The following is a 15,417-nucleotide window of genomic DNA, read 5'->3' as shown; positions in this document are numbered from 1 at the left end:
GGATTTAGCCAAGACCAGAAAGCCGCCCCCCCTCCCCCATCCCGGAGAGCCCAGAGGCAGGCGAGCAAAATGGGAGATGCAGAACCGGACGGAGCAGGCCTTGCTACTTGGGCTGCAGCACGCCGAGCGCCTGGCCCAGTCATAGGAAACAAGGCTGGAAAAAAAGGATCTAAGTTTCACTACCTGCGGGTTCCCAGCTGAGTGGGTAGCCACGTGGTCGCACGTGGTTTGAGGCAGGTTACAGACCTCTAAAGTGCAAGTGTGCGATCAAAGTTGGCTTATTTTTATTGCAGTATAGTTGATTTACAATGTTGTGTTAGTTTCAGGTATACAGCAAAGTGAATCAGTTATACATATGCATATATCCGATAAAAAAATTTTTTTTAAGTTGGCTTATATGTTAGAATGTAATTTAGACAGCCTTGGCTGCCAGGTTAGTAGTGTAGAAGACACTCCCCTAGATCCTGGAGCCTTTAGGGATGTTTGGCAGCTAGCTTCATGGTGTGATCAAAGGGGTATTTTAGGAAACAGGGCCTCTCTGTAAGGTCTGTACAGGTCTAGCTGGTACAGAAGGCAAGTGGAAATCAGGGCTGAGTTGGGTTTGTCCAGCCTTGTGCACAAAGCACAAAGGCGCCATCTGGGCCAGCGGGGGCCTTGCCCAGTCTGGAAGATTGTTCTGACAATAGTAGCTCCTAGGATTACTTAGGTAAAAAGAGACTGCAGACCAGTTGACCAGTTAGGATTTTAAATTTTCCTGTGATCTTAAATACTTTTCTTTTTTAATGGGTTCAGCCATATAACACTCTAAAGAGAACATCTGAATATTGCTAAGCTATAAGGAACCATCAACAGTTGTTTTGTAATACCAGTTAGCAGCTGTTCAGCTTTGTTTCCCGAGTTTTGACTGTAAGCATTCCAGTCATCCCAGAGTTTTATAAAAGGTGTTTCAAATTGAAACACGGATTTAGGAGCATGGAGGGGAAATGGGGGAAATGGTGTGTATATAACACCTACTTTCTCCTACTATGTTAGCAAAACGTCTCTGCATTTTCTAATGGTTTCTAGAGAGGTTAGTTAATGAGTGTTTTTACCTCCTGCTTGCTGGCAGGAAATTTAATTTTTATATGTGTGCATTACTAGTAAATTTATAGTAGAATAGAGTTTATTATTTATTGGGCTTTGATTTTTTCCTCTAGTGTTTTTCCAATGATATCATCCATCTTTAAAAAAAAGAAGGTCACATTTCTTGTGTTGCATTAGAAGTGTTTGCAGGAAGTTCTCTGATGAGTATGATTTTATAATTGGGAAAATTTGTAAAGTAGTTCATCAAAATGCACTTAACTTCAAGAAATCCTTAGACTTAACTGTGTAAACTGGATTATAATAGGAACAAATGGAAACTTACAGCCTATTTTTTTCACACACACTGTATTTTATTTTTACAAGAAATAAATAAACAGCATATTCTTATTTCAGAAGATTATACATACTTTTAAAAAAATAATGGGGAGAGAGTGTTCCCAGAAGGAAAGGAATGTCAGGGTTGGATACTCTGGACAGCCTATCACATGTGTCTGAATTTTTCTTTCTCTTGGGATATTTGCTTCAGTATTTAATGTGGGTTGTAATTTTTCCTTTATTATTTTTTTTAAATAAATTTATTTAGTTTTGGCTGCGTTGGGTCTTTTTTTTAAATTAATTTATTTTTGGCTGCATTGGGTCTTCGTTTCTGGGCACGGGCTTTCTCTTGTTGTGGCGAGCGGGGGCTACTCTTCTTTGCAGTGCGCGGGCTTCTCATTGCAGTGGCTTTTCATGTGGCAGAGCACGGGCTCTAGCCGCGCAGGTTTCAGTAGTTGTGGCATGCACGCTCAGTAGTTGTGGTGCACGGGCTTAGTTGTTCCGCGGCATGTGGGGTCTTCCCGGACCAGGGATCGAACCCATGTCCCCTGCATTGGTAGGCAGATTCTTAACCACTGCACCACCAGGGAAGTCCTCCTTTATTGTTTATAAAGTCTAAAGTTGGTCACAAATGTGTATTTCAAAGTGATTTTTTTTATCACCTGGGGAGCTTTTCCCCCCAAATTTATTTATTTATGAAAAATTTTAAGATATGAAAAGTTGAAAGAAAAGTGATTAGACGTATATTTATCTAGATTGAATAATTAATGTTTTACCATACTTGCCTTCTCACATATCTCTTCAACTATCCATCCTTGTATCTGTTCATGAGTCCATCTTACTTCTCTTTTATGCATTTCAAAGTAAGCTGCAGGCATCAGTATGCTTCACCGCTAAACACTTCAGCATGCGTGTTATTAACTAGAGTTCAGTGTTTGGTTCTCAAATTGATTTTTTTAAAAAGAAAAGGAAAAAGTTCCCTTTAAGAAGCGTACTTGAAAGTAATCAAGTTGGTTTTTCTTCAAACCTTCTTTATCTAAAATGTTCAGTTTGGGGGCCTTCCCTGCTGGCGCAGTGGTTAAGAATCTGCCTGCCAGTGAGGGAGACATAGGTTCGAGCCTTAATCCGGGAAGAGCCCACATGCTGCGGAGCAACTAAAGCCTGTGCACCACAACTACTCAGCCTGCATTCTAGAGCCGGCAAGCCACAACCACTGAAGCCCGTGTGCCACAACTACTGAATCCCATGCTCCTAGAGCGTGTGCTCCACAACAAGAGAAGCCACTGCAATGAGAAGCCCGTGTACCGCAATGAAGAGTAGCCCCCACTCACCGCAACTAGAGAAAGCCCACGGGCAGCAACGAAGACCCAACGCAGCCAAAAATAAATAAATTAATTAATGAATTTAAAAAAAAATGTTCAGTTCGGGGAGTTCCCTCGTTGCCTAGTGGTTAGGAGTCCGAGCGTTCACTGGCGTGGCCTGGGTTCAATCCCTGGTCGGGGAACTGAGATCCTGCAAGCCTTGTGGCGAGGCCAAAAAAAAAAAAAAAAATGTTCAGTTCGGTTTTATTATTTTTTTTTTTTAATGCTACCTTAGATGCTGATATCAGTTAGAAAAAAAATGAAAATTGGCTGAAACTCTCAAAACTCTTACAGAGACAACTACGCACTGTCACCAAAGCCGAGGCCCTGCCCAGCCCTGTAAGTACGTGGGTAGCGTTAGAGCACCTCCTCAGTATCCTTCCTTCCTCTCTGCAGAAGAGGAGACCCAGATGGTCACAGGTTTTATCTGTGATTATCCATAAATCTGGTAACGTTAGAAAAGAAAAAGCAAGGGGAAAAGGACTTTAGGTTGATTTCTAGCACAGTACAAGGCATGTTCAAACGGCTCTGCACACGGGCTCTGGTCTTCACTTGGGTGGTACTTTGGACAGTTTTTCAGCGAACTTTCTAGGCTTCACTTTCAAAATGAAACCCAATAAATAGTAAAGTGGAAATTTGTAGACATAGGTTTGTAATGTTTCACATAAAGTATAAAATTATTTTCTTGGAGAAATAAGATGATATAAATTAAAGGAATTAATGGATTTGGATATGCATATGGTTTCTGTATTTCCACGTAGTTCTGTATTTCAAATACTTATTGCCACGTTCTAAGCACTGGTATGGGAACTGGTTATAATTATTAAGCTTCATTTTGTGCAGTAGGCATTAAGTATGTTGTTCCAACATTATTGGGACCTTTTTGTGCATCAGTTTTAATTGACCTTTTTGTTTATTACAGAAAGCAATACTAAATAGAAAATGAGAAAATTCAGATAAGCAAAACTAAACTATATCACATTCCCATCCTCTGCAAGTCGTGTGTGAGGGGTGTGTGTGTGTGTGTGTGTGTGTGTGTGAGAGAGAGAGAGAGAGAGAGACAGAGACAGTGATGCTCTGCATTTTCAAGGCTGAACGGCTGTTTGCTGGGGCCTAGAGAGAGAGGGAGAGAGAGAGAGAGTTTTTAAACCAAAATGAGGTCATAGTACATACACTGTTTGGTAACCTGCTTTTCTTCAGTCAAAATTTCTACCCTTTCATTTTGGTAAGAATTCATCTCCTCTAATCTGACATCGAGTATCCCAAGTAGACCCAAAACTGTCATTAAGCTGGCTTGCCCTAACAAATATCCAACCCAGGACCATGCCTGGTGTCTCTGGTTGTTATGTTTCTTAAATTTTTAAATTTAGCACAGAATCCCACCCTTTATTAAATCACATTGACTTGCTTCTTTAACCCCCAACAAGTTTTAAAATTCAAACCTAAATTATAAAGCCAGGCTAACCAGGCTAACCAGGCAAACCAGGCTAACGAATCCCACCCTTTATTAAATCACATTGACTTGCTTCTTTAACCCCCAACAAGTTTTAAAATTCAAACCTAAATTATAAAGCAGAAACTAACACACCATTGTAAGGCAATTATACTGCAATGAAGATGTTAAAAAAAACAAAAAAAAATCAAACCTAAAGAAAAATACAATAAACACCCATATACACTTGACTTTATTCACCATTCACTGATATTTTACCACATTTTCTTTCTCCTCTACCCGTACCCCCTCATTCTCTCCCCTTAAACTATTTGAAAGTTACTTGCAGACAATCCATTTGTGTTTGTTTGATTTTTGTCCTTTGAGACATTTATATTTCAGGCCAGGCTTCCATGTGGGCTGTTGTCTGACTGTTTCCACACGATTCAATTCTGTTAAACATTTTGTCAGGAGTACTGTGTAGATGATTTATTGGCCTTCTCAGTGCCTCACACCACGAAGCATGATGACAGTTTTGTCCCATTATTGGAGATGTTAATTCTGATCGCTTGGTTAAGGTGGTGCCTGGCAGGTTTCTCCATTATAAAGGAAGTTGTTGCTTTTGAAACGAAGTAATCTGTGTGTTGATACTCTAAAACTGTAAGTGTGCTGGAAACCTTTCACCCAAAAGTTTTAGCATCTCTTGATTCTTGACTGAATGAGTTATTAGAATGGTGTTAGTAAACGTGGTTTTTCTAAGTCTACTGATAAACAGCCAACTAGGTTTTACCAAATAAGGCAACCGCTTAAGCTACAGCCAGTCAATTGCCTTGCTTTGCTTCCAAGTCTCATCTATTAAAAACTTTCCCCCTAATTCCTGTCTTTTTAGAATTTGTTTCTGAATAGCTGATTTTTAATAGTGATATGACTAGTTCCAAATGCCTTCAGTCAGGCCCACATTCAAAAGAGTAACCTCATTGGCCATGAAACAGTGTTGCATTTATTTTATATAATGAGAAATTATTTTTATTTTTCTAAGCAACTGAAACAGTTCAGTTCAGTTGACCCTACAGTTGAAGCGAATTAAAACATGGCTTTCTCCTCTCCAAATTAACTGCAAGCGAAAATCCACTTATATTATTTCCTTTAAGTTAATTGTTTGATGAATGATACAAATACGTGTTTAGAGACAGTGATGCTCTGCATTTTCAAGGCTGAACTGCTGTTTGCTGCGGCCTAGGAAGAGCCTGGACAACTGTCTATAAAAGAACCGTTTTTCTTAACTCTCGTCCTTAATAAATATGAATCTTGATGTGGTAGAATTCTAAATTCTAAAGAAATGGCTCTACGGATCAAAGTGCAAGTTATATCTAAATTTATTGATTGGTGTTTTTTCATAAGGAAGTATCCCCTACTCCTCACTTACTTTTTTGGTATCACTCTTTTTTAATTGAAGTATAGTTGATTTACAATGTTGTATTTGTAGTGTCACTCTTGGTTCATAGATTCTATTTTTATTCAATGTATTATAACCTATCATTGTTGTTATTTTTTTACGCTTCAAAGTTTGGCCAGCAGGAGCCCTTTCAAGCTGGCTCCTGTGTCCTTTGGATATGCCCCCCCCTCAAGCTTTTGAGCACCCCCTTTTGTCACAATAAAATGTTCCTTGTACTTTCCCTGACCTAGCCCAGAATTTCCCCAAGGAGCTCTGGTCGCCTTTGAGGACTTGTTGAAGAGGCCAGGTAGTTATCACATAGAATGCCCCTCTAGATTTGTCTAGGTACTTATTTAGCTTAGTTTCTCTAACCCTATATTTCCTATAAAGTGGAAGTTATCTTTAAAGCTTGATGGATTCTAGATCCTAGGTGTGATGTGTGATTCCATTTTGCATACGCCGTCTGGTTGACCTACCCTTAGTGATGTTGTGGCCGCTTACCTATAACTAATTTTTTGCCTAATCTATTGAGATTTACAGATACTGGTAAGACCGTTACCTGATCTTGGAACTGCCTGATGTTAAAGAATGTATTCATTGGCCGTGTTTTTAAAATATTTAATTTTCTTGAATTGTAATCATTTTCAACCTTTTTCTTCCCCACTCTCCCTTTTTTTTTTTTTCTGTTAATAGTTGGACAGAGAGAGTCTGAAGATGTGACTGAAAGGGACTCAGACAAAGACATGGCTGCTAACTCAGCGGCGGTTCAAGACATCACGAAGGAGGGGCAGGAGGAAATGCCTGAGATGATGGAACAGATCCCTGCCTCAGAAAGCAGTGTAGACGAGCTGATGCAACCCGCTGAGCCCCAGGCTAACGACGTAGGATTTAAGAAGGTGTTTAAGTTTGTCGGCTTCAAATTCTCTGTGAAAAAGGATAAGACAGAGAAGTCTGACACTGTGCAGCTTCTCACCGTCAAAAAGGATGAAGGCGGAGGGCCAGGGGGGTCCGACGGGGCTGGTGACGGCCGGGAGCCCAGCCAGGAGACGGGAGACGCGACACCCACAGACACTGAACTCAAACAGTCCACAGAGACGCCCGAAGAGACACCCAGACACGAGCTGAGCCGCCCAGAAGTCTCCCTTCAGGCGGAGTCCGGTCCACCAGCCGAGGAAGGCAAAGATGAAGGAGAAGAAAAACAAGAGAAAGAAGCCGCCCGATCTCCAGATTCTCCGACTAGTCCAGTGGCCAGCGAAACCGCATCGCCCTTCAAAAAATTCTTCACTCAAGGTTGGGCCGGCTGGCGAAAAAAGACCAGTTTCAGGAAGCCTCGGGAGGATGAGCTGGAGGCTTCAGAGAAGAAAAAGGAACAAGAGCCAGAAAAGGCAGACACAGAAGAAAACGAGAAGACGGAAGATCTCTCCGAGCAGCCGCCCTCACAGGAGGCCCGCGAGGGCGCCCAGGATGCCAGGCTGTCGGCTGAGTATGAAAAAGTGGAGCTGCCCCCCGAAGACCAAGGGCAAGCACCTCCCGAAGAGAAACCCGCCCCATTAGCAACAGAAGTATTCGATGAAAAAGTAGAGATTGTCGCGGAGGTCCACGTCAGCACTGCAGAGAAGGGCACGGAGGAGCAGAAAGCCAAGGTAGAAGAAGCAGTAGAGCCCTCGCCACCTGAGCGATCGCTTGAAACGGACGCCGGCCTTCTGCACGCCGAACCCCCGGAGGCGGAGGCGCTGCTGAAGATGCAGGAAGAGGCGGGCGCGCCCAGCGGGGACCACGCCCAGCCGGCCGAGCTCTGCGCAGACGCGAAGGGGCCTCCCACGCCCCCTGAGGGCGTCGCGGGTGAGGTGGAAGTGCCGTCCTCGCAGGAGAGAACTAAGGTGCAGGGAAGCCCTTTAAAGAAACTGTTCACTAGCAGCGGCTTAAAAAAGCTCTCTGGAAAGAAACAGAAAGGGAAAAGAGGAGGAGATGAGGAGTCCGGGGAGCAGCATCCAGCCTCAGCGGATTCTCTCGACAGCCCAGACGAACCCAAGGGCGAGAGCTCGGCTTCGTCCCCCGAAGAGCCCGAGGAGATCACGTGCCTGGAGAAGGGCGTGGCCGAGGCCCCGCAGGACGGGGAGCCAGAGGAAGGGACCGCTTCCGACGGAGAGAAGAAGAGGGAAGGTGTTACCCCCTGGGCATCTTTCAAAAAGATGGTGACGCCCAAGAAACGCGTGAGAAGGCTCTCTGAAAGTGACAAGGAGGACGAAGTGGACAAGGTCAAGAGCGCCACCCTGTCCTCCACGGAGAGCGCCGCCTCTGAAATGCAGGAAGAGGGGAAAGGAAACGGAGAGGAGCAGAAGCCGGAAGAGCCAAAGCGCAAGGTTGACACCTCCGTGTCCTGGGAAGCTCTGATTTGTGTGGGGTCATCCAAGAAAAGAGCAAGAAAAGCATCCTCTTCTGACGACGAAGGGGGACCAAAACCCCTGGGAGGCGACAGCCAAAAACCAGAGGAAGCAGGGAGAGACAGGGAGCCGGGCCCAGACGCGCTCCCTGCCGGCTCCCAAGACCATGACCAACCCCCAGGAAGTTCCTCACCCGAGCAGGCCGGCAGCCCCTCCGAAGGGGAGGGGGTCTCCACCTGGGAGTCATTTAAAAGATTAGTCACCTCGAGAAAAAAACCAAAGTCAAAACTGGAAGAGAAGAGTGAAGACTTGGTAGCTGGGTCCGGCCTAGAATATTCAGCCTCAGATGCTGAGCTGGGGAAAGAAGAGTCTTGGGTTTCAATCAGGAAGTTTATTCCTGGGCGAAGGAAGAAAAGGCTGGATGGGAAACAAGAACAAGCGGCGATGGAAGATACGGGGCCAACAGAGGTCAACGAGGACGATTCGGACGTCCCAGCCGTGGTGCCTCTGTCCGAGTATGATGCGGTGGAAAGGGAGAAAACAGAAGCACAGCAGGCTCTGAAGAACGAGGAAGGCCCCGAGCAGAAGGTGGCTGTCGACGTGTCGGAGGAGCTCAGTAAGAGTCTGGTTCACACCGTGACTGTGGCTGTCATGGACGGGACAAGGGCCGTTACCAGCATTGAAGAAAGGGCACCTTCCTGGATCTCTGCTTCGGTGACGGAACCTCTTGAACAAGCAGAAGACGAAGACAAGCCACCATCTGGGGAGGTGTTTGAAAAAGAAGTCGTTGCAGAGGAAACCCCCATCGATACCAAAACGCTGCCAGAGAGCCAGCAGGCCACTGATGACACAGTCTCCAGCAAGGTGGAATTGACCCCTGAAGCTCTGACGGCCGCAGAAACCACAGAGGCATTCTGTGCCGAAGAAGCCACAGAAGCCTCTGGTGCTGAAGAGACCACCGACATGGTTTCGGCTGTTTCCCAGTTAACCGACTTTCCAGACACCACTGAGGAAGCAACACCGGTTCAGGAGGTGGAGGGCAGCGTGCCTGACATGGAAGACCAAGCGAAGAGGATCCAAGAGGTGCTGCAGGCCGTTGCAGAAAAAGTTAAAGAGGAATCACAGCTGCCTGACGCCAGAGGGCTAGACGACACCATCCAGACAACCCAGAAAGGACAAGCAAAAATACTGGAGCAGGTGGAAGAAGCAGAAGAGGATTCTCACGCACTCGATCAGAAGGAAGCAATGGATGGAGCATCCAAAGAACATGTACAAGAAACGAAAACTGAGACTTTGACACAGGGGACGGTGATTGTACAGGCCACCCCGGAAAGCTTGGAAGAAATTCCTCCAGGCACAGAGAGTGCAGAGGCCAGGGAGCTTACAGGCACTTGTCCAGCTGAAATCGTGGCTGCGGTAAAACCAGAGACTGTTCCAGAACAGGCTGTTGCTCCTGACTCAGCTGAAACCCTCACAGACAGTGAGACCAATGGAAGCACCCCAGTAGCAGATTTTGAAGCTACAAATGTAAGCCAGCAGACCAAGATCTTGGAAATCGATGAAGATGGTGAGGTTCCATCCGGTACCCAATACCAGGTCACAGAAGGTGAGGCACTTCCTGAACTGAAAGAGATGCCTCCAGAACCTTCCAATTTTCAATCCCAGGAAGAAAAGCATTCAAAAATGGAAGAGGTTCTAGAACATACAGATAAAGAGGTAACAGTGGAAACTGTACCCATCCTTTCAAAGACTGAGGTGATTCAAGAGGCTGGCCGATGTGCTGATGAGGAAGCCAAAGAGGAGCCATCCGTCGAAGGACTTGTGGTGTCTGCTGACACAGAAATACCCGAGAAAAAGATAACTGAAGTTGCCCTTGAGGATGAAGTTATGAAAAAAGCTGAGTTTCAAAAGAATGATGATCTCGAACTCCAGAGACCTGCTAAGTCTCTTCCAACCCCAGTGGAGAGAGAGAGGGTAGTTCAAGTGGAAAGGGACAAAACGGAATTAGAGCCAACTCAAGTAAATGAAGAGAAACTTGAGTGCAAACCAGCTGTTACCACATGTGAAGAGCTCAGTAAGCAACTGGTTCAGGCAGTGAATGTAACCATCATAGACGGTGAAAAGGAAGTCATCAGTTTTGAAGGAAGTTCTCTGCCCGTTCACGAGGAAGAGGCATGCACAGAAATTCAAATTCAAAGCTCTGAGGCATCATTAGCTCTAACAGCTGCAGCAGTGGGGGAGAAGGTCTTAGGAGAAGCTATCAAGATTTTAGAAACAGCGGAAACTTTGGAATCGGCAGAGGCACGTTTAGTACCGGAAGGAAAGTCCTCAGAAAAAGATGAAGGCTCTCCTGCTCAGCCGGGGGAAGACGCGGTGCCCACAGGGACTGAGTCTCAGGCCAAATCAATACCGGTAATAGTATCTGTTACGCCTGAAAAAGGCATTAGCACTGACCTGGAAGGAGATAAAACCACATCACAGAAATGGGAGTCAGATGGAGATGGTGAGCAGGTTGGTTGTCAGGAAGGCAGAGTAAGCAAAACAAGAGAGGAAGATTTAAAGGCTGAAAATGAGATTTTGAAACTTGAGACAGAGAGCTGCAAGCTTGTACAAAACGTAATTCAGACAGTTGTTGACCAGTTGGGGAGTACAGAAGAAACGGCCGCTGCTTTCCAGACCCAGGTTCAACTGATGGAAGCCGACAGCCAGGAAGCTGGGCAGAAAATCGAGAAAGAAGAAAGCAAACTTCAGGCCTGCACATTGGATGAAACACAAACCATGGAAGCCAAAGAGGAGTCCCCACTAAGTGCCGGGGAACACACACATCCAGATGTTTCTGAAGATGTGAATGAAGCTCTAGAGAAGATGGCGGCCACCAGGGTAGAAAGTTCCCGGGTAGATGGCCAGCAGCTTGAAGAGGTAGCTTTCCCATCCAAGGAAAAGAGAGAAGCCCCTGAAGCAAAGTCTGTGCCAGAAGACGATGGTGGTGCCAGGTTTGGAGAAAGAACAGAGAAGTCACCGTTTGAATGCCGAGAAGATGAAAAAGGTGATGCTGCTGATGACCCCGGCAACCAAACCTCAGCCCCGGAAGATGCTGAGGCATCAGGAAGCTCAACCAAAGAGTCTCCAGATACAACTGGACCCAAACTGAAAGAGAAGGGAGATGGCCAGGAAGTAGAATTTCAGGAAGAAAAAGTGCAGAGCGAGTCAGAAAAAGAGATCAAAACACAAACACAGGAGGAGACACAGGGCCAAGAGAGAGCACCGGCACAACCCGAACCCACAGAATCCTAAAACATCACGTAAGTAACTTCCTTTTCTTTGAAAGTAATTTTGCCCTCTTTTCTGTCATCTGATGGCAGATTTGTTATGAGGGAAGCAGGAATTCAAATAATTAGGATTTTATGCGGAACCTACATCTGGGGAAATAACCATCAACCAGACTAGGAGATCCAGGTTAGTTTCCCTTTTTAAAAATTTATTTATTTATTTATTTAATTCTTGGCTGCATTGGGTCTTTGTTGCTGTGCGTGGGATTTCCCTAGTTGCGGCGAACGGAGCTACTTTTCGTTGCGGTGCGCGGGCTTCTCACTGCAGTGGCTTCTCTTGTTGCGGAGCACAGGCTCTAGGTGTGCGGGCTTCATGCGGGCTCAGTAGTTGCGGCATGCGGGCTCAGTAGTTGCGGCTCGCGGGCTCCAGAGCGCAGGCTCAGTAGTTGTGGTGCATGGGCTTAGTTGCTCCATGGCATGTGGGATCTTCCCAGACCAGGGCTCGAACCCGTGTCCCCTGCATTGGGAGGCGGATTCTTAACCACTGCACCACCAGGGAAGCCCCCAGGGTTAGTTTCCTTTTTCTCATTGACATGCTCTTCAGTCTTACTGGTGTCCTGAAAGTAATGACTTCGTTTTACTCCCAGTGTGACTGTGTGTGTGTTTGGCTCAAAGACATAAGAAATATGTTGTGCTCACAGCTACTTTGTTGCATTTTTTAAAATAACTAGAAGTCCAAAGTAGGTTTATAAGGTAGTGCTTAAAATTTATAGTTTGTAGCTGTCTGGGAAAAAATTGGATTTCTTCCAGCAGTAGTAAGAAGCATTTAAAAATATTTCCAGTGCATGTGAGAGCCTGCCTACTGGTGTTCGGGTAGCAAAGGATGCTGTATTATGGGCCTTCACCATCTTTCTTTCTTACAGAGTTAAACTGTGGTTTTCACTAGGGTTCCCATTGGCTGCAACTCACTTTCACAACTCTTCTGTTGTTGAATAAATGAGGGAGGTGAAGGAGATGTTATTTACTTTTGATTCTGGCTTCCTTCTACAGTTACAGTTGTGTATTTGCAAGACCAGAATGTGAAGACGAGTGGGAGAAGAAAACGAATGCTGCTGATGAGACCAATCTTACAGAACTTTGGGAACGGAAGAACAGACACATCAACTGCTCTCATTTCTAGAGAACCCCTGACAATCCTGAGGCTTCATCGGGAGCTGTAGCCAGATAACATTTCTTCCTTTCAAGACCACCGTGATATTTTCCCTTGGTACCATATGATGTTTCTGATTCAAGGTCCTTAATTCTTAGCCCGGAACTGGAGTTGGCAATACCTAGTTCTGCTTCTCAAACTGGAGTATCATTCTTTATGTATTTATATGTATGTTTTAAGTAATTCTCCTTCTGTATCTATTGTATATTTTTTTCTTAATGTTTAAGGAAATTACAGTATAGTGCATTCCTTCTGTATCACACAATATACGACGGGGCATGCAACCACGGTGAAGTCTCAGGAAGCTGTCTGCCTCAGTTACAACCTTTGAAAACAGAGCTTCCTAGAAATAACATTCCTGATCAGAAGCTACACTTCTTGTTTTAAAATTCACTAAGGATTAGGTCCTTTCAGAGTGTTTAGTATCGCTCTGAAATTGGTCACTTTCCTATTATGCACAGTGCACTAAAAATAGAAAGTGTTTTTTGGAGGGAAACATACAGAATGTTCCATTGTTACTGGGAAATTTTTCTTTCTATCCCCCAGTGAAGGTTGGAAGGAAGTTTTTTTTCAGTAGCAGATTAATTTGAAGTCTTCCCTGCTAATTGTTATACGGTTGTTACGGACAGATGAGTGTGCTTAATTTTGAGGCAAAGTAGTGAAATGTTTTTCATGTTATCAAGAAAAAAATCGACTAGTTTTGAGTCTACCTTCTGTGGTGGACCACATTCACACACAGCACGAAATAAGTCAGGTTCTTTACAGATGGTATTTTGATAGATGCTGGATTGTGTCTGTGCCATATTTGTGCCCACTCTTTTAAGAACAATGTAGCATTATCATTTGGATAAATTGTGATTTGACAACTGATTTCAATAAAACATTTGCTTCACTTAGATTTGTTGGATTTATTAGATAATACGAAGCCTGGGACATATGTTTACTGCATTCTAAAAGCAGAGAAGCTAGAAGTTTCTAATGTAGTCACTACACGATGTCACCACTTTACACCAGTTTGAGTTGGGGATCAGAGGAAGTCAAAGGCAGAGAGGGATCCGCTGAAATAAACCAGGAGCTTTTTAGATTGACGGTACTGAAACAATGCTACCATCTGGTGGTGCCTTCCTGAAAAAGTCAGTTTTCTTAATATCTGTTAATGACAAATGTCTCTAGAAAGACATTTTAAGAAGGCTTAGTGGTAAAAATGCCTTACCTAACAGGTGATCTTAGAAAAAATTTTTAAAGTGTCAAAATGATTTCTGATTCACGCTAATACCTAAAGGATTCTGTCAGACAAGAGCCACACAAAGAACAGTCCCCCATCTACCAGGAAGTCCCACTTTTTCATGGGTAGCACTGGCCAGGTGTGCACACTTCTTAAATTGTACTCAAACTCAGTACTCCAGTTTGAGAACTTAAATTTCAACTGCCAATTAAATTATTTAGACATATAACATTCTAGCAAAACTAGAACAGTCTTTTAGCAGAAAGACAGTTTGCTGTCAAAACTGGAAAGTAGTTTCTCATAAACCAACAAACCTGACTACGATAAAAAATTGGCCATATTAGAAAGACCCCCTCATGGTAACAGCATATGGTTTTGTAGTTGGAAAACATTTAGTATCTTTTTGGGAGTTTTTCACACATATAATAGCCACTTGTGCTTAATTACTAAACTTTAAAATCCCCAAATTAAAAAAACACCCTCTGATCTAAAGATACTTCTTTTGCCAACTTGATACTTTAAAAAAATCCAAATGCTGGTGTCAATTTTTGAAGATCAACTGAAATTTGGAGATGGTAGCAGTTTTTAAGGAGTTCATTACACTTCTAAATATCAACTAACTTCCTTTCTACGGCAGGAAGAAACTTCGTGCTATTTTGAACAGACTAAAGATTTGTGTAGTTTGTGGTAATCATTTTTGGGGGGTTTAAATTCCATCCTGCCACTTTATCCCCTTTGTATCTGGTCTTGTCTTAATACACGTGGCCAGGTCATTCTGGCCATCACAATTGGTTTTCCAGTGGTGGTTGCTTCATGATTGTGCTCTTGATGTGCCCTGGATTACTTCCGTACAAGCTCTGGACCTATGTCCATTAAGCATCATTGTTTTACTAACAGGAGGAATGCTATTAACAGTAGCATGAAATACAATTCTGTATTATAACTCTAAAGCTGCTGTTAATTTGTGAAGTACATAATAATCAAATGCAAACTGCAGAAGTTGGAGCAAGTGCCTAAACTTTGCTATTTTTGGCATTACTATGGAGCCATGTTCAATAGAAAGCAATGCAAGACTTGTAAATTCTCGCCATTTCTTGTAATCGAAGAATATAAAATGTTCCCCCTCAGGTTCTTTTGCTAATGGTACACCCGAGTTGCCTCTCTCTGTCACACAGATACTTTTTTCTGGTATTTTCCTTTGATGGTTGGAACTACAGGTAGTGAAGGGCTGGAAATTTTAGTTTTTCAGTGTAAGCTTCAAGCTTAGCCATTTCCTTTTTAATCTGAGACAGTATTTGATTCCTAGCTCTGTTTGGGGGGCAAATTTTCATTTATCTAAATAAAATGCAACCTAATTAAATGCCATGGATTTTCTTTCTATAATTTCACCATAATTCAGTTTTGATTGCTCTTAACTGTTTTGAGATTCATCACACATTTCACTTCTACTTTTAACTACTTAATCATCCTTTGAGACACTGTCCACAAAGCTTCGTGGGAGTTTGGAATGTATCTGGGATTGTGTGAGTGCACAGAAGTCTCTATCAGTGATTCTTCACCTTTTTGGGTCAGGGCCACTTTAATTAGACTTTCATTAAACCTCTGGCTCACCTCCAACTCCTAAAATGAACACAGTTTCATGTAGTTTTTGGATAGCCACACTCGGAAAACCCAACCGGTAACCAGAACCAGAGTTAGAAACC

At 43.7% G+C, this 15,417-nt stretch overlaps 1 protein-coding gene across 2 annotated transcripts in view; it reads left to right on the top strand.

The window, feature by feature from the left end:
- AKAP12 (A-kinase anchoring protein 12) overlaps nucleotides 1-15,079 on the top strand; it is a 102,502-nt gene extending 87,423 nt beyond the window's left edge. For both annotated transcript variants that reach the window (XM_082633437.1, XM_082633438.1), the window contains 2 exons: nucleotides 6,320-11,312; nucleotides 12,330-15,079. In XM_082633437.1, the coding sequence (XP_082489563.1) occupies nucleotides 6,320-11,304 (4,985 nt within the window). In that variant the 3' untranslated portion in view covers nucleotides 11,305-11,312; nucleotides 12,330-15,079. The remainder of the gene's footprint in view (nucleotides 1-6,319; nucleotides 11,313-12,329) is intronic.
- Nucleotides 15,080-15,417: the final 338 nt, after the last annotated feature.

Source organism: Mesoplodon mirus (assembly GCF_964341445.2).
Source record: "Mesoplodon mirus genome assembly, chromosome: 10".
NCBI classification, from domain to species: domain Eukaryota; kingdom Metazoa; phylum Chordata; class Mammalia; order Artiodactyla; family Ziphiidae; genus Mesoplodon; species Mesoplodon mirus.
The sequence above is the reverse complement of the archived record's forward strand: the minus strand, read 5'-3'. Positions and strand labels throughout refer to the sequence as shown.